General features: G+C 39.1%; 2 protein-coding genes across 3 annotated transcripts; one reads left to right on the forward strand and one right to left on the reverse strand.

Moving 5' to 3' along the window:
• The first annotated feature begins 547 nt into the window (after positions 1–547).
• Positions 548–7,512, forward strand: LOC103705000 (protein sym-1-like). 2 transcript variants are annotated; one of them, XM_008788552.4, is made up of 8 exons: positions 548–1,070; positions 1,866–1,953; positions 3,234–3,328; positions 3,526–3,598; positions 3,777–3,869; positions 3,957–4,043; positions 4,356–4,436; positions 7,173–7,512. In XM_008788552.4, exons 1-7 carry the CDS (start codon positions 889–891, stop codon positions 4,434–4,436), a joined length of 699 nt encoding a protein of 232 aa, XP_008786774.2. In that variant the 5' UTR covers positions 548–888; the 3' UTR covers positions 7,173–7,512. The 2 variants fall into 2 exon arrangements, with proteins under 2 accessions (XP_008786774.2, XP_026659633.1); XM_026803832.2 differs by having other exon boundaries at positions 550–1,070; positions 1,179–1,953.
• A 2,842-nt stretch (positions 7,513–10,354) lies between these two features.
• Positions 10,355–10,963, reverse strand: LOC103704999 (calmodulin-binding protein 25-like). The gene has a single exon (XM_008788551.4). It carries the CDS (start codon positions 10,961–10,963, stop codon positions 10,355–10,357), a length of 609 nt encoding a protein of 202 aa, XP_008786773.2.
• Positions 10,964–22,670: the final 11,707 nt, after the last annotated feature.

Here is a 22,670-nt window from a genome sequence, read left to right on the forward strand (position 1 = left end):
AGCATAAGCTAGCCATGATAAGTCCACATAGGAGCATGTATATGCTACTCATTTACAAGTAAACATGTAATTAGGTGAATGGAGATTATCACAAACCATTGATGAGTAGACCACACAACTCCAACATCAACTTAATAATGGCTCACTAAATTAGCCAGTAAGGTGAGAGTGAGCCCGAAATTTGAGCTCTAATATTGAGATTGTCTTGAAATTCACCTAACCAACTCATGTTTAACCCATTAAATATAAAAGATAAATCAATAAATAACATATTGCATCTTATATTAGTTATACTACAAACAACATATTTGTTTATTAAACAATCAAATAAATTTTGATATAATAAAACGTAAATTAATCATGACAGTTTTTGGTTGCTTCTCTCTTTAACCAAATAAAGATTATTAATAATCTATGGATGACAAGTGATTGAAGAATGGTTATCCAATATCCAAAATCTAAACACTACCTAGATCTTCTTAATAATCCCTTCAGCATCAAAGCTAATTTAAATGAAAGTGAGCATGAGTTGCCGAATTTAAATCTAAAGAAGATCTCTCTCGCTTGGCTTGCTTCCAACGCTACTGGGAATAATACGTCATAAGCCACAACGGAAATGGTCCCCTTCAAGTTACGAGACGAACCCCTGATTAACAGCCCCTCCTCCCGCCGCGATGCTCCGCTGCGCTGCGAGAATGGCGGCAATCCTTCGGAAATCTCCCCTCCCCTTTGAAACCCTCCCTCGCCCCCCCAAACCCGTATATCGCCTCCCCAACCTGACCCCCAATCTCTTCGATTTTGGGTCGGAAGAGCCTTTTGGGCGCCCGATTTCCGCGCTATTCGCTCCAATCCTTGCACAATTCTACATCTGGTGGCGGTTTCCTGGATATGGTTCGTCTTGGATTTGGATTTGGGCCGAAAGATTTGAATTTTGTTCGGTTCCGAGCGGCTTCGGATGGTGGTTCTGGTTCCAGCGGTGAGGGTGGTGGCTATAGGGGTTGGGGAGATGGGAGCTCCGGTGGCGGAGGTGGCGATGAGAGGAGTGGGAATGATTGGTTTTTCTTCTCATGGTAATAAAAGTCTTATCTTTTTAGTTACTTTCTTTCCGCTGTTACTTTGTTAAGCTGTTTAGGATTTAATTTTGTTTGTACCGGTTAATCTGTAACGCATGTTTATAGATTGCTGGAGTGCTTTTTGCTTTTGTGGTTGCCAAAGACTGCTTCCCTCATCTTTCCCACAGTTTTGTGTTATGAGAAATTTAAAAGCGGAAAAATAAGTGCTTCGGTGGTCTGGCAGTAGGCATAATGCGTCTATGGTTTGGGAGGTCTATCTAACGGATATGAAAGTCTCTCCTTTAGCTTTAAATACTTCACAAAGAAACTGTTGATTTTAACTGTTAAAGAAAGATTATGAAAGCCTTCGCAAACGTTGGAATGTCCTCAAGGAGTTTTGTATCTGTCGCCATATTTGTGGATGTGATGTCATTTTACATCTTTATCTGGAATTTTATTAATTGGTAACTGAATAACTCTGTTACTCCTTTTTTATCTTTTCTGTGTCATTGATTCATCTCTATATATTTTTGTGGACTCAATTAATTCATACATGTATACATTATGAGAGAGAGAGAGAAGGATTTAGTTTAACCATGTTGTTCTATAGGTGAAAGGGCCATGTGGTTCTTATGGATTCTGATGATGGTTCCAGTTCATTAACATGAAGGTCTTTTAGCATATAAATTTATTAAGACCAAGTCTACACACTTTCTACTCTCAAATTATTTCTTTTTGGTGGAAATTACTAGTCATTCAGTTATAAATAGAGGGAAAAAGTGCAGATCAACAGCTTTACTTAAGATTATTCAGGTACATGATGGCACTTGACAAGTACCCAGTGACAACTAAAGCTATAACATCTGCATTTCTGACTCTCATTGGTGATTTAATTTGTCAGGTACTTTTCTCCTTTGCTGATGTCTTTAAATTGTTTAATAAGTTGTCCTTCCATCATTTGTTGGATATTCGCGACTCGTCCCCTCTTGCATTGCCCTCATATATTTTCCTTGCCTTTGCTACTTAACTGATGTATATTTTAAGAATAGGTTGTACACGATGTTAATACCATGTTGATGTATCCATAATGATTTCTGATCAAGGTTCGCTGTCTCGGTATCGGACTCCATACCCGTGCCACATTAGTACAATATCGGTACAGTACGGTACAAAATTTTTTTTGGGCATACCAAGAATTGGTACACCGCCTGTACCGGTACCGAACCGATATGGTACGGTACGCTTCATATCATCCGGTTTGGGCTGGTACGGCATACCTTGTTTTTGATTATGATAATTCATTTGAGACATGCATGATGACCATCATACTATTATTCATAGTTTCCAACAATTTCAAGAGCTAACATTTTGCATCTATTAACTGATATCATATTTTCAGGTGACTAAAATACTTTTCTGTTTTATGCATTTTGCTTTTCTCATATATCAGCATCTTGGATTTTCATTGAAAGATATCTTCTCAAATTTTTAACAGATTATCCTGTGAGAGTTTGTCATTTAATGTTATCTGATGAAACAACTGGAGGTTATTAGCTATATTTTCGTTTTTGTTGAGATAATGAATATATCCATTTTGAGAAAATTAAGTTGTTGTTAATGCACCATCCTATGTATCTTTTAGAATCCATCTTCAATGTTTTTAGACCTTGATGTCGTCAAAGCTGGGCCACTGTCCTCCCTATCTGGTATAAGATCTGAGCAAAAAGGATCCTGGCACAGCTGGCCCTGTGCTCCTGGTCTGTTTCCCAAAAGTGTCTTAACCAAGAATTCTACACCAAGTTATAGTGGATTGACCTTTGCTTGAGAACCAGTCCATGAAAGTTCTCAAACCTCAGATTATGCTTTGACTTGTGAAGCTACCTCAGCAAAATGGAAGAAAGCCTGCATAACTAAATGCACTTATTCATTATAATGCATGCAAAAAAATAAAGCAGACATTAAAAGGGGTAAAAAACTTTGATGGACTACAGGGGAAGAAACTAAACATGATGGAACATATAGTGATATTGGAGGATGCCAAAGGGCCTTGTTAAAGCCTTAAAAAAAGCTTGTTGTTCTCTCATATTGCAAAAACATAAATGAGAGTGCTACTTCTCGAGTTCTGTCTACATATTCATATGTCTTACTCTGTAACTTACATCCGTTGTTTCATGTTGCCAGCTTTGGATCGAGCAGCTGTCAAAATTGGATTTTAGACGAACTTTTGTGTTCACTCTTTTGGGACTTGTGTTGGTGGGTCCCACATTGCATTTTTGGTATTCATCTACAACTGATTCTTTATTCACTTTTGAAATATTCAGATTTATCTCATATCCATGCTGGTATTGGTCTTAAGACAAACTTAGTTATTATTGCTTTTTCCTGCCTTGCTTATATAACTGTTGTTTGAAGGTTTCAGATCTGTTGATCTTATTCTAAAGTTAGTATACTTAATTTGATCATTGATTTGCAGGTACTTGTATCTAAGTAGACTGGTGACGCTGCCTGGAGCATCAGGTGCATTCTTACGCCTTTTGCTTGATCAGGTAGGTGTTTGTCTTTCATCCCAATGAGGTGCGTTTAGATTTCTATATGACTTACCTGGAGCATCAGGTGCATTCTGGCAGCTTTTGCTTGTGTGAGACATTACGTATGTCATTTGCCTCATAATTTTACCTTTTTGCTTAGGCCTGGATCTTATGATACCAACCATCTCTGGTGCAGTTTGTATTCTCTCCCATCTTCATAGGAGTTGTCTTAACTTCACTTGTCACCTTAGAGGGAAGGCCTTCTCATATAAAGCCAAAGCTTCAGCAGGTGAAATATTAATTATTTTAGTCTTCAAAGCAATTTTAACATCAGAAACTGATTTCTCTCTGTTGTTTTCTACTTTGTTCTCTGTAGGAGTGGTTTTCATCAGTTGTAGCAAACTGGCAGTTGTGGATCCCATTCCAATTTCTCAACTTTCGATTTGTTCCCCAGAAGTTTCAGGTTTGACAGCTGACTCTGCCATAGAATTATAATTTCAGGTTTTCTCTTTACTTTTCTTTTTTAAGTACAAACCTTTCCAGACAGACATATAAATCCAACTTTAGTCCTAGACAGGCAATGTTCACCCGAAATTGTCGAAACTTTCAGCGTACACAAACATTAGTCTATATTGATTGGGAAACTATCTAAATAGTGAATGAAACTATACTAAATATAAGTTTTCTTTATTTTTATAATTTATGCAATTCCCCTTTTGGAGCTTCCTTTGTATTTTTTCTTTTCTTGCTGATATACTTATGATTTCAATGCCAGGTTCTTGCTGCGAACTTTGTGGCTCTTGCGTGGAATGTGATTCTGTCATTTAAAGCTCACAAAGAAGTTGTGTTGAAATAGGTATCTTTTTGCACCAATGCTAGTAACTGAGATATGGATTGCAAAAAAATCATTTTGAAGACAGTTTATGGAAACAGTAGAGTCCAGATGAACAATAAATAAGGAGCTGATTCCATTAGAACAGCCTATCCGTCCGTGATATAGGCTTATTAGCTGAATGATATCCTCAATTTTCTTAGAATTAGTGAAGTTGGCTTTTCAGAGTAGTAGACCAGTAGTACACTCTGTTTATGGAAAATTAGATCCTATTGTTAAGGAACAAGTGGGTTGGGGTTTGTGTTTAGAATGCCAATGGGTGAAGAAACAGAGCCTAAACCTGTGGTCAAAGCATACGAAATCTAATTAAGAACTTATCCATTTCAATAGAATTATCTGTATTAAAATAACATGGGCATTGATCTCTGGCATTCTCATCCTTTGGAATGATTATTTTAGAAATATTAGACATTTGATTCGATTTTGTTAATCCGATAACTAAATAATTACTAAAAATCCCATAAGTGAATTTGTAAGTCTTGCTTTCTTGTAGAACAAATTTTGTTCGCCACTTGGACACAGAAATGTCTTTTATTAAAAGTTCACATGAGCTTAAGAAAAGTTTGCATCCACAACTACCTTTCTGTAGGGCCCTCTCTCCTGCGTCCAACTAAAGCTGTGTATCTTTTGAAGTTCTTTATAGGTTGAGCTGTGATAATGGTCCAGAAAATGTTTGGGGCAAGGTAATAAATGAGCATGACTGTCTTCATTCCAAAAGGCAACACTTTCTCAGAAATCATCCCAAAGAGAGTAATGTTGTCTGAAATAGATTGTTCGTGATATTTCACTTTCTGGGGAACATATAGGGATCAAAAGGACATAGCACTAAATTTTGACAAAGGAGTCAAATCTGTGCTTTGGTTTACCAACATAGAGATTTCTCACAAGGGGGAAAGATTAAACATTACCACTTGAAAAAGATCTTCATTAATTCAGATAAACAGGTATTTGTTGAACGAATTATTATGACACCTCACACCTCGTATGGAAGTTTAGCTTGAATAAATTTTTAGGTTCTCTTTCATGATTTATTTGTCCAAACCTTTCTATTAGATATGGGGTTGGTTGTGGAGCAACAACATTAATGACGCAGCAGAATTTATGATTGGCTGTTGTTCTGACAGCATCCCTCTGAAAAATTGGTGCCCAATTTCTGCCGAAAGGGGCCTGCCATCGAAATCATAAGGCTAGTTGGCTGCCTTATTGGTCAATGTTTTAGCTCATGCAACCAAGGAGCAGCCTTCTAGGATTCCCTTAGTCTTAAAAAGGAGTCTAGATTATGGGTAGATGACGACTATTGACAGATGGAGTGTTTTCATCTTGAAGGCACATGCAAAATTCAAAATATTTCAGTCTCATTATTTTTTCACATATAAGCCACCCTTCTCAAAGCAAACTTGGGGAGCTTCCCTCCCCAGCCAGCATGTTTGTTGCTCTTTTTGGAGCCTATTTGATTGCCAGTAGGAGTTAGAATTGAGTTTGGCAGATGTGACTTAAAAGAAACGAAGTTCTGGTAGCAAGCGTTTGGCATGACAGATGTAGGGTTCTGTATGTGACAAATTATATAATCAAATGTTGTCAAAGATGGTCCGATTAAGATTCATAAGTGATTACCATTGCACACACGTTATGGCTCACAAATAGGGATAGTGAAATCTAAACATGGGTTCTTTCAGATTTTTTTTTTTTAAAAAAAGAGCAGTTTTTGCTCCCTAGCACTTGGAGGCACATGGGAGTCATGAGCTACTGTTTTTTTTTTCATTCATCGGGATTTGAAAGTATCTATGTCACACGACTTATCTTTTGCACATACATATCATTGATTTGACATCCATGAATTGGATTACTATAATTTTGTAAACTGTTAAAATTAAGAAAAGAGTAAGGAGTTATCACAGAGATTAGAAATAATGAACATGTATATTTTTTGTGTATTCATGGAATTTGAAGTTACTGCTGCTAAATCATTATCTCTGACTTTCTAAAACGTGAAACCGTGCCATTGTGAAGATTATTTACCAATATGCACAATGCACAGATACTGATGGAGCATCAGATAGTGTTCAATTGAACATCAAGTATGATGAATAATAGACTTGAATTTGATGTCAGTGAAACTAGCAATCAGCTAGAATGATCAGGTAGTTTCCTTATCAAAAAAGAGGAGGGGGAACCCAGTAACTGATGTATTGATTTCTTTTCCCTAGAAATAGCAACTGATGCCTTAGCAACAAAATTTCTATATTCAAACTGCTTTCATCTCTTCTGTACGCGCTGAGATATTCCTTCTTCCAGTGAAGGCAAATTGCTGCCTAATGTTGTTTCTTTTGCCTATACTTTGGCTTTTCTTTCCCTCTGTAGCATTTCACATTATGAGTTCATCGAAATAAAAGAAGTAATAAGAAGAGACTAATTCTTTTAGTGCACAATTTTTGCTTTTGGAAACAGGCAGCAGGCCAAACTATATGCACTAGTCATCTGGTCCAATTCCAAAGACCAGTTTAGTATGTTCTAAAATTGTGCAACCTATAGGACAAAATTTTTTATCTGATATCAAATAGCAATTTGTTGGGAAGCATATGTGCAAGCCAGTTGGCAAGTTTTAGAAAATTTCCTGTTTGCATTTATAGTTTGGCAGGATGAAACTTGAGCTATGGGTTGGTATCATAAAACAGGATCTTTTGAACTGTTATTTTGCAGAAGCAGGAGGATCGTTCTCCAAATCTGTCGATCGAGTGGAAATTTAGGCAGACAGGTTCACTGTCGGCAATTGCCGGATTGGGAGAAAATAAAATTGGCTATCTGGCTTTGATTGAAGCCTAAGGTCAAGGTCCATGTCATGAGACTGCAGTTCTTTCGAGTTCTATTATTGGTCATGTTGATGGGTACTCTTAGTTCTTTCTCAGCCAAAATTACAGTTCTCTTTGTACTGTGATTTCTGTAACAGATATAACTTTAGATTGTCAACTCCAGTTACCTGCAACTGATGTACTGGCTATCTATTAACCAAAATCCTACTTTCTTGTTTCGGTAAGAAAAATTTCGTGCAACGAAAAATATATTCTGTATACAAACAAATACCATAGAAATATATCGTGATCCAGTTCGAGCACATAACGAGCAAGATAAAATCATCAGCAAAATAGAATTTAGGTATTCAATCTGCCATTTTGTTGCAGGATAGTATATTTAGCTTATCTTCCATAGTATATTTAGAATTAACCACTGGATGCGTCCAAATTGTTGTTTGGTAGAGCTAAAGGAGGTTGTATCAATATAAACATGGAGTCGTATCTAAGATGTGTGCATGATACTCGTTTTATCTTTTATAATCCATCACTCGAAAAAGGAACTGCTTTAAACTATTACCTATAGAGAACAAATAAATTATGGAACGTTGGTAATAATTAATCGACGACCATTTGCAAGTTTACAACCATGTATGGTGACTACAGACGCATTGCAATTTAAAATATATCCTGCTGAAATTTTTTCAAACTAAGGGTTATAATTTTATGTCATAATGATGAAAGGATGACGTGGTGACGTCGGCCCCATGCACGACGACCGTTCCTCTGGCCTGCCCGTGGACGCAGTGCATGGAGCTGCTCAAACTGGAGTGCACGTCATCCCACGGCGGCTGCCGTCTGACCACGCAACACCGTCGCCGGTCAAAGCTTATAAAATAACAACCCCTCGTTTGTTCTCGATATCCCCACGGAATTGAGGCTTATCACGAGGCCATGGTTTCCGGTCAAGTGATGGTATCTTATTCTCTCTCTCTTATTTTTTTTCCCTGTCGTACGGTCTCTCAAGAGCAAGCGTACAGCCTCATTGTTTGACTCTTTCGCATCAATCTCTCCTCACGTCACGTCAAAATGCCATTAGTTACGGTTCCCAAGCCTCTTCTCATGCCTGAGGGTGGTGGGTGTTTTGTCAAATGGAAGGGTTGGTAAGTAAGTTCAAGTCTTTGATAATAGTCACCTTACAGGCATGATGAATAGACCTTTCAGCGCTTAAAAGGAGGAAAAAAAAAAAGGGAACGCCACTTTCGATGGCACATGCGTGCATGGCGAGTGTGCTTAATTTTTGCTGTGATTCTTTTTGTTACTTCTAGGATGCACAATTCATTTCACAAGGATAAAGCAGGAGCAAGCAAAGTCTTGTTTTCATGTCGGTTTTCTTTTTTAATGCCCTTTTAGAGTTCTCTGGACAGTGTATTGCAGGATGAGTGGCTTTAAACTCGAACAAATATATGATTTCGATAGACGGTCGCTGTAATTGCAAGAATTCAGGTTCTCATCCAAAAGAGTTTAGTCAAGAAGATGCTATATATAAGTATTCAAGATCTGTCAAATATATAATAGTGTAAGACAAAATATACATCCGTACGGATTTATATAATAACATAATTATATCTGATGGTAATATATTTGTTCCAATAAAATTATTGTCCTACCTTACGTAGGTCATCCTTTTCGACGAAGATGTTTATAAAAATTAAAACATGTTCATAACAAAGAAAACCTAAGCATGATGGTCTCTATTGTTATTTTTTTCTGCAACACGGAATGCTTCATAATCAGCAAAGAGAAGAAGGCATAAAGGGGTAGGAGGAAAAAAGACACATAGCTAGCGCATAAGATGCCATCAGAATATTGGACAACATAGAAAGCCCCAATTTGCAATTCTGCTCACCTCTCGATACATATGAATCATTTGGGATTCCATGCAGTCCTGCAATATTTTGTGAATATTGTACAAAAGGGGGTGCTCGGCACCCGTTCTGGCACGACTCTGGATCCACCCGATAACCGTTATCGAGTCCCCCTCCAATTAAATCCAATCCAGCCCCATGGCCTTTACTAAAAGGCACTAATTGTCTTTCTTGAACGGTCTAGGAGGGTTTTTGACTTTAAATAAAACAAATTTAATGCCTGAAATTAATAACAAATCAAAGATGTAACTTCAAAATTTAACCAAAAGTTTTGATATCTCTTTTTTTTTATATATATGTTGTGCAAGAGCAACCCATTTAGATGATCATCAAACTAAATCTTCACTCATAAAATGAACTTCTTCCAAAATATCTCTATTTTTAGAAACACAAGCTAGATGCATCATTCATAGAGGACTACTTCTTACTTTTAGAAACACAAGGTAGGTGCGTTTTTTACTTTTAGAAACACAAGGTAGGTGCATGATTCGTATGAGACTAGTCACCAAGGCAAAATCTCGACCATAAGTACACTTGCATCTCTCTCTATCAAACAAACAAACACAAGGTTGATACAATATTATTAAAAATTTTAAGAAAAATCATCTCACTAATATTTCTAGAAGATAGATTAGAAAGATACAATTTTTTTGAATATTTTAGTTTTTTCATAAGAGACTACGAGTTTCTAGGCTAAAACCATGACCCTTTGTTTCCTCTCTCTCGCACGCGCGCACACATAAGAAATTATTAAATGGACAAGATCCACAATGCACCTTAGATAAAATTATTCTAAAATATCTTGCTATTATATATTAAAAGAGAAAAAAAACCATATCACAACTTATAAATTTACATTACACATTTTCTAGATAACATAAACTTATTGAAAACGGTCGCAGGGAATAGAAAGTATTGAGAAGCACTTGGACAGAACATGCAGGAGATTGAGAAACCGCTACCTAATATATATAAAAGGTAACGCAGTACTCATAGCCGAAAGGGAAAGAGAGCCCACAAAAAGCAAAAAATATATGTACAAAAAGAGAGAAAAAAAACGTCCATCCGATCCCCATCAGACGATGCATGAAGAAAATCCAACAGTAAACCCCCCCCCAAAATTATTAAAAAAAAAAACTATTTATTGGCTCTTCGCTTCCGACTGCTACATGACGCCCCAAGAATCTAGGGTCGGGAAAGTCGGAAACGGCTCGAGCTCAAAGCCGACCGGGCCGTGAACCGCCGGTCCAGTAGAACCCGGCGGCTCCATCTCCGGCCCGACCACCCAGGACCGGTCCAGCAAAAAGGCCGAGGTGTCCAGCGTCGGGAGGCAGCTCTGCGGCATGAGCCCGCCCGGGCTCCCCCCGGCCCGCTGCGGCTCGGGCTCCAACACCGGCTCAGGCAGGAGGTTCGCGTTTCCGAGCCGGACACCGGTGACCTGCTGTACCATCTGGCGGAAGTTGGCCGGATCGGCGTCGATGTACGTCGTCGGGCACCGCTTCGACGACCGCGACTTCTTCTTCGAGATCCTCCCAGTTGCCGGCGGGGCCGGCCGGTTCAACCCCGAGCCAGGATTGGAGGTCGGCGCGGTGGGCTCGGGTTTGATAAGGTCGAGAAGGAGGGGGGAGGAGGAGAGGGAGTCGGTGGCGGAGAGGGAGATCTGGAGGGCCTTGGTGAGGGCTTCGGTTTCTTTTGCGAAGGCGTCGGAGATCCAGGGGTCGGCGAAGGGAGGGCGGTAGGAGGCAGAGTCGGCGGCCGCGTAGTTCTCCCACATCGTCTTGCTTTCCTCCAATCTGAGAAAAACTTTGAGTAGGGCTTCAAATTAGGGTTTCTACCACTGCATTTCGAGACCAGTGGGGCAGATTTCGATCGAAAATGAGGGAAAGAATTGGAACGGAGCAGAGGGGGTTCGTGGAAGGAGAGGAGGGGGGATACTTAATGAGCCGGTGCGCCGGGGGGGGGGAGAACCGGTGGGGACAGGCCGTGGAAACCGCCACGTGTCCCTCGCTCTCCGTACTGCGGTAACCCCGGTTTCTGTTGGAGGGGACGGTGATAACTGATAACTGGGGTTGCGGTGGTGGGCTCTAGGGTTAAGTTTGGGTTTGCCTAACGGTGCTGTTTAGCGGATTTGCATTTAAGTCCTCAAACTTATTCATAAATATTTAAAAACTTATTCATAAATAGAATTTATAAAAATAATATTCTCCTTACTTTGCCTTGTACAAGCTTATAGAAGTCTAGTAATCTGCACATTTTGAGATGATGATAATACTATATTAATATTATTAGATGCACTTATAATTAATTTTTAAGAAGAAAAGTAACTATCGTATTGATGTTAAGAACCAAGATAACTCCAAATTTGATGATTCTTATTTAGCTGAAATTTGGTATTATTACTCGTAGTATTAATGATACTTAAAATTTCAAAAATTTGGTCATTTAGCTCTAGCATTTTAATAATTTAATTCTGAGTTAAAGAATAGATAAGCCTTTAATGGCTTGTTTCGATGATCTAAATTATTCAGATGATGCTCAAAAAGTTTGTTAGTGAAGAAAAGTTTTTTCTAATTAAAAAAGTATAAATAATAAAATTAAAAAAATAATTAAAACCATCATAGATCATGAAATTTTTAAAATAATCAAGGCATCAATGATAATATTGTAGCTGGAACCCATTATCTACAATTAGGGCACCATATGCTTCGGAGGCTTTTCTATCAAAATATCTTAATCTTTATGTCCTTATTTAAGAGATTTATAAAGAAATATATATATATAACCTGACTGAAAACACTTGCTTCAAGCGTGATGCAAAAGTGGATTATTTTACAAAATAAAATCCTGTCGAGGGACTGCTTCGGAAAAGCAGGTTAACCAAGGTTTTACACGCAAACGTTGACGGTCAAGACGTGTCGCCTGCTCGGTCACCACTATTCCTCTATCTCGGGATAAAAATTCATCCTCATTTTCTCTCTCTATCTTTATTTTTTTCACCATGTATCTCGCATCTTCTTCTCTAGAGCGCCGCCTCTTTTTGTGTTTGACCCTTCTTCCAACTTAACCTCCCAAAGTAATTTATTTACCTCAATGCCACCGTTCTTCGCTGTACCCCGCCAGCCCCAAATCACGGCCCCCCTTCACCCGGACGGCTCGGTTAGGTAATATTGAGGCATAGCCCCGAGCGTGGAAAGCGACCAAACCCATTGTCCGCTGTACGATCTCCATCAGACGGTAGTGTCACGTGCTTCCCGTTGGGTTACAACCTGGCCCGCGCGAATCACGGACAAGAGCGAGCCTACGAACCCCTCAGAGGGGTACCCTTTGTAAATACCCGCAAAGCGCAGTGGTACAATTAAAGAAAGGAGTATGCTGACGTCACCCCCATCGTGGTAGAACTGCGTCATGATGACGTGTCGCTGACTCCCGACGAAGACGACGGCTCGTCATGCGTAAACACTTCACAAACGCGTTCATAGAAATATATATGCGGGCGCGCGATCTGCTCTCATGGACGGCGGATCGATGCTCGCATGAAAATTTATACGCGCGCAATCGTATGAATTGTTAAGGATTCGCTGTGACTTCGAGAAGGTTGCTGACTTCTCCGGCACGAGTATCGCGCACGGGAAAATAGCGATGGTAATGGAGGCAATAACCGTCCACAGGAGAATGAATCAGCACCGTCCATTAAATGGGCGCCGGACTTCTTAGAAAACCGGGGATGTCGAACGTGGGTGGACCCCAGCTGATGTGTAGACTTTAGATGGATAGGCTGAGTCGTGGGCCCCATTGGGGGTCTTTTTATAAATTATCATTATTTTTATAATCTCTCTGTCCCTCTTATAAAACAACAATAGAAAAAGATCTTACTTGCATGCAGAAGAAAAATTCTATATGATAGTTGAATTTATATATCATAACTCCATTACATTATAGATTAAAATAAAATCTTTTGGAATCATCTCTTTTATGATCATAGAGTATCAACAAAAATTAAATGGTCAAAGGCTTGAAAAATTCATGATTCATGCCCTCCATTGAAGCTGAACAATAATATACATACTTCTTGTTTTGCTTCTATTTACTTTAACTTGTTATAAAAATTTGCATAATTATTGGTGAGAAGTAAATAAATAAATATTGGTCGGTTATCAAGTTAATTTAATTTTGATTTTATTCATAGATATTGGACAAAATTTGAATTAGCACCAACTCCATCCCAATAGCGCTGCAAACATCTCTTATTTTATCTTTTTTTTTTCTCTCTCCTTTTTGGTCAAAAACATCTTCTATCTTCGATACTATGTACATTATAACCTCGCCAAATACTATTACCATATGGCAATAGATAAGGAATTAAAAAATTCCAAACTTTTAAAATTGCAAGCCTACTAAAATAGGTGGCATGTTAATCAGGTGCTTCCAAAGAAAAAACTATACATAATTCCAAGAATGATTTGAAAATGTAACTTGAATAGCAACGTTTATTAGCCTTTCTTTGTACTTGTAATCTAATTATGATGTATCAACTAAACATGTCATATGCGGCTAATAATATTATTCTTGAACCAGCTTATTGGAGCCTAGGCATAGGTCAAGTCGATTACAAACATGGGTTATCAATTTATAATAATAACAACAGTCTTTATCTTCTGATTTCTTTAGACTTGCACGAGTAAACGCACATAATCATAACCACTTAGCATTAAAATAATAGATACACCTCAGATCTTTCCACCAAACCCATCTTATCTTTATGAGATCTTTGTGGGGTATACTCTCTAAGAAGCACTAGATCTCATTAAAAATGCCATGAGATCTCCTTCTTCACCTTTAATTAACACTTTATATCTAGAAACCCACTACTTACTTTGTTTAAGCATTACATGTTGAAATTGGAGGAGTGGATATATCCACGAAGAAAAAAGAATTGCAGTGCAATTATTTTTAATTAGTTTAGACTTGGTAGCATAATCATAGCAAACAGGCTAACGATATTTAATAAGTCAACTTAAATCCATTGAGTTTGAGTCCTATAGTTATTAAATCATTATAGTTATTGATCATTACAGAGTACTGAGTCAACTCAAGTGACTCAAGCAACCTCTTTCATCGGATGAGTTCAAAAAAAATGCAGCCTATTTGGTGTAATTCCCATAAACAAGATGGTGAATCAGTCTGAGACCGAATGTTTTAAATTGACCACTAGCATTATGATTACATATAAGCTTCGAATAATATCCTATCTTACTCTGGTTTTGAAATCTACCTTCCTAGTTTAAGTGTTTGACTACATACTAGCTAGTTTGCATGTTCCCTAATATCTATGAGCATTATAGGACGAAGAAGACATATATAATGTGGTTAGTTAATTAAAAAGCTTATTGACTTAATAAGTTCCTCACACAAATATTTAATTTTAAAATTTTTCTCACTTCTATTGAGGTGGAGGTTATTCTCATACAATAGAAATCTCCATGAATGACCAAACAACCAACTATTATTCTTCTTGGTCTTATTTTTTATGTACTTATCATTTTTATCATGATATGGTTTTGTAACATTCATGATCTAAACCCTTATATGCTGTTGCAATAATAGTAAAATAGCCCTATATTTTAGCCTACTAAAATTCAAAAGCTAATTTTTAAACTTTATTAATGATGCATTATCTCTTGTAATTAGTGATGGTGCTAATTAACGCTATGATGGTCGTATGTATTAAAGAACCATTCTATTTCTGCTGCAGCAACAACCATATTTTGCTTTAAAAAATAAAAGATTTTTTTTTTGAAAATTGTTGTCTCCAAGGGAAAGGGTCTAGGAGAACTATGGTTCATTGTTGGCGAAAAAATTGTAATCACAGATATGCCATAGAAGATAGGAGGAAAACAAACTAGCAATCAGTATAACCCTAATTAGCAGTACTGTTTATTACAATCTAAATGTAGTTAACAAAATCATTCATGATTAGTCTCAACCATTCATGCACTTCATACAATTATCATGGTACCTTTTTTTTCTTTCTAAAAAAAGTATTTCCTTAATGAAGTGGTGATTGCTGATCATTCTCCATCATCTGCTTCTAAAGCCAGATCATTTGTTTCTTCAACTGCTTGACATTAGCAAACTTCATATCAATTATGCCCAGGGGCGGCCCAATACATTTGGGGGCCTAAGGCGAATCCAATGAATGAGGCCTTTTTTTTAATAATAAATTTTTTTAATAAATATAAAATATTAAAAAAATGATATGAAAATGGATAGCTATCAAGTACACTATTTCAACAAAGGTACATGAATCTAACAAAGATAGGCCAGAAATCTTTTTAATTTAATATTATTTTTGAATGGAAATGCAGAAAAGTAATTATCCTAAAAGAAGGGCTATAAAACTGATTAAATAACTGAGATAATGCTTGGCAATTTTGTTCATCATGTCAAGCAAGAGCGAAATAGGAAAAGGTCATCCCATGGCACTTCATGGTCAAGGTAAAAAAAAGAATTTCTCCAGGAGCTTCTCTATAAGAGAAAGTAGGGGCATTATGGGAAATTGACTCCATCTAATTAATAAAAGTCCCATCCCTCCATCTCCCCTTCAAGTGAGTACCCAAGCAGCAACCGCAACATCACAGCACAGCAGCCATTCAACCCCCTCCCTCCTTCTCTCTCTACCACCCAAGTGGGGAGAAGAAACCGAGAGGAGAAAATTAAAAGAATCTCCACCCTCCAAGAAGTCCATTTCCAATCCCCCTTTCTTCCTGATGGCCCAGCTGGATCAGGAGTAATGTGAGGGAAGGAAAACCAAGACCAAAACCAAACAAGAGAAGGGATGAAAGGTAAGAGTGGCTTCAGGCGTGTATCAAGCCAACCAAATCCCTCCTCTCTCTCTCTCTCTCTCCATCCAAAACAAAACTACCGTCCCCAACTTCCTAAATTTCCCCTCTGCAGGCCAAGAAACTCTCCACCTCCCTTCCATCAAGGGGGAAGACTCGTAACCAGCTCATCCCGTTTTATATGGGGCCTTTGCTTCCTTTTGGTCACGGTCCCTCCCTCCCTCCCTCCCTCCCTCTCTCTCTCTCTCTCTCTCTCTCTTCACCTTCCGGGGGCCTTCCGTTGGCCCGGGGCCTTAGGCGACCGTCTCAGTCGCCTAAGGCTCGGGCCGGCCCTGATTATGCCACCAACTCATTAACACCAATACAACTCAATAAACAATTTCAATATCATATTCCTTCACTCTCATACAAGAGATGAGCTGGTCTTGTCTGCATCAGGGCCAAAGTGCCACCTTTGAAACTTCTAATTTATGGATAACTTTGAAAGCTTCCCCTTAGATAGCAACATATGTGGCTAATCATATTTTATCTACTCTATGGATGACTTTGTCGAGTGTTCATACTGATTTTTTTAATATTTTATTTGCTAATTCCCACAGATATATTCATACTAGGTTGGTTTCATAAAATCCGATTTACCAAACAAAAAAAAAAAAATCTCCCCTTCCCTCGCTAGGAACAACCACAAGTCACACATTGCATGATTTAAAGAAAACCATGTAGTTGGATGATGTGTTCACCTACTAGCCAACTTGTGATCCCTCCATAAGCCATGTGGCATTTTAAAGCCAAATTAGTTGTCTTTGATAGGGAAACGACGGATCCATTCTCTTTTCCTCTAGATGAATCAAGACTCACGCACTCATGAATAACAATTGGTCACCATATTCCAACCTTTCATGGCATGGACCACATTCATAGTGTAGTAATCTCTACCCTGATCAAAGTATTACTTGTCAAATGATCTATATTAGTGAATAGAAAAGGACCTCTATTCACAAAAAAGAATGGAAAAGGACCTCCTATCCTTGGCTTTGAACGGTTCTTGTTGACTTGGTTCTAAAACCAAATTAGGAGTTTGGCTTTTTCTTGTGCATGCTTGGCTTTTTTGCAGCTGAACAATGGCAGCGGCCGGCCATGGGATGGTGATGGAGGGCTAGCTTTTGCAATATTCTATGGACAGCTCCATGAGGGGGGGATGGTGTAGCCAACGAGGGGTGCAAATTAATAGGCTGAGTCAACCTGGCAGGTTCTTGGGTCATGATCTTGGATAAGGACGGGCTTCGAGACGTAGAGATCAGGATTTTTATTTGGTGTCAATGTCATGCAACGTCCTATGGGGCCAAGTTTTTTATGCAATGCTTATTATGTATGTGTAGATTTGGGAAGTTCTCTCCTGTTGTAGGTTTTCTTTTATATGAGAGATGAAAGAAAGTTCCCTTGCCTTAATTATCTTCTACTTTTGGGTACTCTGAGGTAATCAAGGCGTAGAGAATGCATACAAAGGCAAAGTCATGCACATCTTAGGCTCACCATATGTGCTTTTTAAGTCATCTGCCGACATTTATAAGCATCGCAAGATAACGCCCTGATGCTCGGAAACTTGCTACTGTTTTTTTTAGCATCGGCAGTCGGGGTCTTCTGTAGTGGTTTGAAATGGCATACATTTTAACTCTAAGAGTGATGCAGGACAACTGTAGGGAGGAGAAGGAAGGAGGAAGAAAAAGAGAAGAAAAGGGGTTTCAGAGAAAAAAAAGCTATTTTAATTCAATCATTCAATAATCCTAAACAAATGCATGGACCCGGTCACAAAATAACAAAAAGACTCATACAAAGAAAACAATCTCATAAAAGTCCTAAAATGACAATATACAAATAAGCTCCATCAACATAAAATAAAATAAAATAAAATAAATCAATCCAGCCACAATGAAAATGGCTAGACCGTCCTCCTGCTACACCTGTGGCCCCACGTAACATGCGGTCCAATACTTGTGTCCACACCAAAGAGCCATGTGCATTGGTACATTACAATATACTAATGCTTCCAACATCACACCTACAACAATTTGGAAATCTCATAGCATCTTAATGGGGGCTCTATTTGGGCTTGGACCTGAGGGGAGAGAGAGAGAGAGAGTAAATCTTCTCAAGGATTAGTAGGTTTTGGTTGCAAAAGGATCGTCCTATGGTGACAAATGGATGGTAGGCTTAGAGTTGGTATTCTGTATGCTACCCATCTCAGACTCCAGCCTAGAAGTTGGTTGGGCTCAGCCCGCCTTGCAAGCACCACCAACCCGGAATCCTTGGCAGATGTCAAAGTTTTTTCAGCATCAATGGAGCCCAGCCCAACTTTCGGTTCAGGCTGGCCAGGTCCATTGAGATGTGGGAGAAATGAGATGAATTTGGTGTGGAAAAACAAGAAAACAAGAGTTAAAAAAAATGAACTGGTGAATTCTTGATCAAAGCTTAGCTAAAAGATTTTTCTAGTTAGGCATGGACTATGTTACGTGGCAACTGCCCATGAACTGGCCTATTTTAACATGCATCCTTAAAATCATGTTAATCTGTAGAACCATGGTGATTTGTGTAGACCGGAGGCAAAATTTTTAGGATTAATTGTATTCTTACTACTGCCTACACCCTGTGAGAGTCTTTGCACCACATAAGCATCATTTGGATCTCGCAATATTTGTAGAGTAGAAGGAATCATCGTATCGGTCTGCACGATAATGGAGATATAGAGTCCTCTTGGCATGATATCATAAACTACTTCCAATAAAAGGATTTAAAACTTTGAAACCTCTCTAATCCTAATAATAATTAGAAAGAATAGATACTTATGGGAATGCATGGTGTGTATCAAACATGTATATTGAACAAATCAAAAAAAATTTATTGGAGGCTAGCACTATTTATCATTATGACTAACTAAACAAGCATGCTTTATATAGGTGAGTCCTATTATCTTTTTTGTCACCCTAGTTTTTTAGTCGGACCTACTATTGTGAGCAATTGTGAGCGTAAAACCAAACGACCAAGCTGCTAAGATCTGAGTAAATTATGCTTCAAAATAATAATAACCTAAGTTTCGAGATTGTTGCTGTTTTTTTTTTTTTTTTTGGTCTTTTCGACTTCTAGCTATTCACTGTTAGCTTCTGAACTTGTCGCTCCGTAGATATTGATCAAAGATTTTAGAAGGCTTTGTCTGCAAGCTATAAATTAAGTATCGGTGTAAAGCATTCTCTAAGCCAATCCAAAATATTTGGCCATCATATAACATTGCAACCTTAATCCATTCTTCATATTCTTCCTATTATATCTCCTTGCCTCCACAATGCCATAACTACTTCTCATTTTAAACTAAATTCGGTAATTAGCACTCTTGGAGAGATAAATCGTATTCCAAAATTAAGATTTTATTTATGATAAATTATATGAATAAATATCATGTGCATTTAACATGGCGAGTAGCTGAAATCTAACCAAATAACAAGCATCTTGTCGTTGCATCAATCTCAAAGAAACCGTATCCTTCAAGTGTTCGGATCATCTTGAGGTCGGGAATCGAACGTCCAATCCCGCAATCACGATCGTTCATGTATTTTGCGGTGGCCAGTGATGGATGTATTCAATGGGTCGCCATGTATCTCATGTATCGTGGCCATCTCATGGGGGTTCTATATACACCCCCCCTATTGCTAAGGACACCCCCAAAAACCAAAAAAAAAAATACCCAAACTAACATTTAGTGTAATTACCATATTGCCCTTGAAATTTTCTCAGTACACCCCCCCTTCCTCCTCCTCCGTTTCGTTTTGAAAAGAAAAAAAAAAAAAACACCCTTAAACCCCCCTTAAACCCCTCGATCCATTTACATCGTTTAGGCGATCTTTGAAGGAGATTTAAGCCCCATTCGAAGCATGGACAAGCAACTAGTGATTTGGGACGAAGAATCGGCCGCAAAGGTACGTGTTCCACCTTGTTTCGAAATTTTTTTTTTTCACGGTTCGTGCTCCGTTCGGCACTGGATCGCCGAACAAAAGGCTTCTGTTCGGCTGAACAGTGCCGAACAGAAGCCTTCTGTTCGGCAACCCTCAACCGAACAGAAGCCTTCTGTTCGGCTGCACAGTGCCGAACAGAAGGGTTCTGTCCGGCACTGTGCAGCCGAACAGAAGGGTTCTGTCCGGCTCTGTACAGCCGAACAGAAGCCTTCTGTTCGGCACTGTGCAGCCGAACAGAAGGCTTCTGGTGCCAAATCGCGTGCCGTGCTGAATTTTGTGCCGAACAGATCCTCTGATTCATTAATTCTTGGTGATAAATTATTTTATATGTAGGGCTATGCTACAACCGAATCGAGTATAATTGGATCAGAATTTGTACTGGATTACACAAGCGAATTTACAACTTACGAGGTATTATAATGTATTGTGCAATTTTGTATTAGTTTAGCGAGCTATTTTTACAACTGTGTACTTACATAAATTGTTTAATGTATAGATCTTCAAGAGTAGAGAGGACTTGTGTAATTGGTGTCGTGAAGCTGGGAGGCGAAATGGTTTTGTTGTTGTAATCAAATCATCCGATGCAGGTACCATTTCTAAGAAACCCAGAATTACGTTAGGTTGTGAGAGGGGTGGGACGTACCGAACCAAAAAAGAAAAGCGAATAAAGACTGCCTGTGGGACAAAGAAGTGTGGATGCCCTTTTGCATTAAGAGGAAAGAAATTGGATACTGCGGATGATTGGATATTACTGGTCGTATGTGGAGTGCACAATCATCCCGCTGCAGAGAATCTGGAGGGGCACTCATATGCAGGGAGATTATCTGAGCAGGAGACGGAATTGTTAGTGGATATGTCGAAGAGTTTGGTTCGTCCAAAGGACATATTATCCACATTGAAGGAAAGAGATGCCCTCAATGTTACGACTATCAAGACTATCTACAATGTACGTCAACGGTTTAAGGTTGTAGAGAAAGCCGGGAGGTCTGAAATGCAACATCTATTAGGTAAATTATCAGAGGCTAAATATATTCAGTGGCATAGGAATTGTACTAATACGGATGTTGTGCATGACTTATTTTGGGCACACCCTGGCAGCATTAATTTGTTCCGTGCATTTCCCCGTGTGTTGATAATGGATTGCACGTACAAGACGAATAGGTATCGTCTTCCGCTCTTAGAGATTGTGGGGGTGACATCTACTGACATGACATTTTCAATTGCTTTTGTATACTTAAATTCTGAGCGGGAAGAAAGCTATATGAGCAGGCTCGGGAGAAGCAATCCTAGCACGACGTCTCCTAGCTGACGCCGTAGGTCTAACTCTGGAGGGACCGGGATCCATATCTGAAAATATAGAAATTCAATGTTAGGCTATATCAAAGAAAATAATTCAATTGCATACATAAATGATAAATGATAAAACAAGCCAAAAAAGAAACAAGTTACTTCTTGGAATCTACATGATTGGGTTTTGTGATAAATAATTCAATGTTACTTCAATTGCATACATAAATGATAATTCAAAAGTATACGACTCGTAAACTCAAGACATAACTCAATAATAGACTTTACCTAAAACTATGCCGCAGTTCTTAGTTTTTGTTCGTTAACTAATGTTGTGGTTTTATTATTTGATAGAGCATTTGATATGAGATAATCATTCCAAGATCAAGAATGACATCGATGAAGGTAACAAGATCATCATATTTGGATGCACCATGTTAATGCTATATGATAATGATTCTAAATTATCCCTACTTCTCAAATTACTATCTAATCTAGTAATGAAAAACTTGTCCTTGATGTTGGGTATCCAATTCACCCTAAGGACGTGATCTAGGCTAAAATTTGGGAATAAAAATAATCCTTAGTCTAGCAACAGAAAAAAAAAAAAAAAAATTTGGATTCGGCCCCATGGGGACCAAGATACATTGGGTCGGCCCCATGGGGCCGAACCAATGTATTTTGGTCGGCCCCATGGGGCCGACCCAATTGCAGCGGGTCGGCCCCATGGGGCCGAACCGAAGGCACTGGTTCAAAGAACCAGTGCCGAACGATTTGGGGAGGCGGGGGGGGGGGGGGGGGGGGGGGGGGGAGCTACCTCGAGGTGGTCGTGGAGGCGCCGGCGAGGTGCTCGTTGCTCGGGAGATGGCCGGGGAGGTGGTTCCGGGAGAAGCCGGCGAGGTGGTCGGAGATCGGGAGAATGCCGGCGACGAGAGGGAGAAGGGGGAACGGGGGGGTTTTGGGCGTTGGCGAGGTGCTTTGGGCGGAACAGTTCAAAGGGAGACGGAGGGGGTTTGGCCGCCGGCGAGGTGCTTGAGGCGAGGTTTTTTGGGCGGAAGGGAGAAGCCGGCGGGTGTTTTGGAGGGGAAGAGCGGGGTGGGGGGGAGGGTTTGGGGGGTGTAGAGAGCAATTTAGGTGAGGGGGTGGGGAGGGTGGGGGGTAATTTAGGAATTTTTAATTTTTTAGGGGTGTCCTTAGCAAATGGGGGGGTGTAGAGAGTATTTAATTTTTTTTTAATTTTTGGGGGGTGTCCTGAGCAATAGGGGGGGTGTATATAGAACCATCCCCATCTCATGCACCCTTTTCTTTGATTTATTTAATCCTTGCTCTAATGATTTCTTAATGTCGAAAC

The sequence above is a fragment of the Phoenix dactylifera genome, chromosome 12, assembly GCF_009389715.1.
Source record: "Phoenix dactylifera cultivar Barhee BC4 chromosome 12, palm_55x_up_171113_PBpolish2nd_filt_p, whole genome shotgun sequence".
Classification (NCBI taxonomy): domain Eukaryota; kingdom Viridiplantae; phylum Streptophyta; class Magnoliopsida; order Arecales; family Arecaceae; genus Phoenix; species Phoenix dactylifera.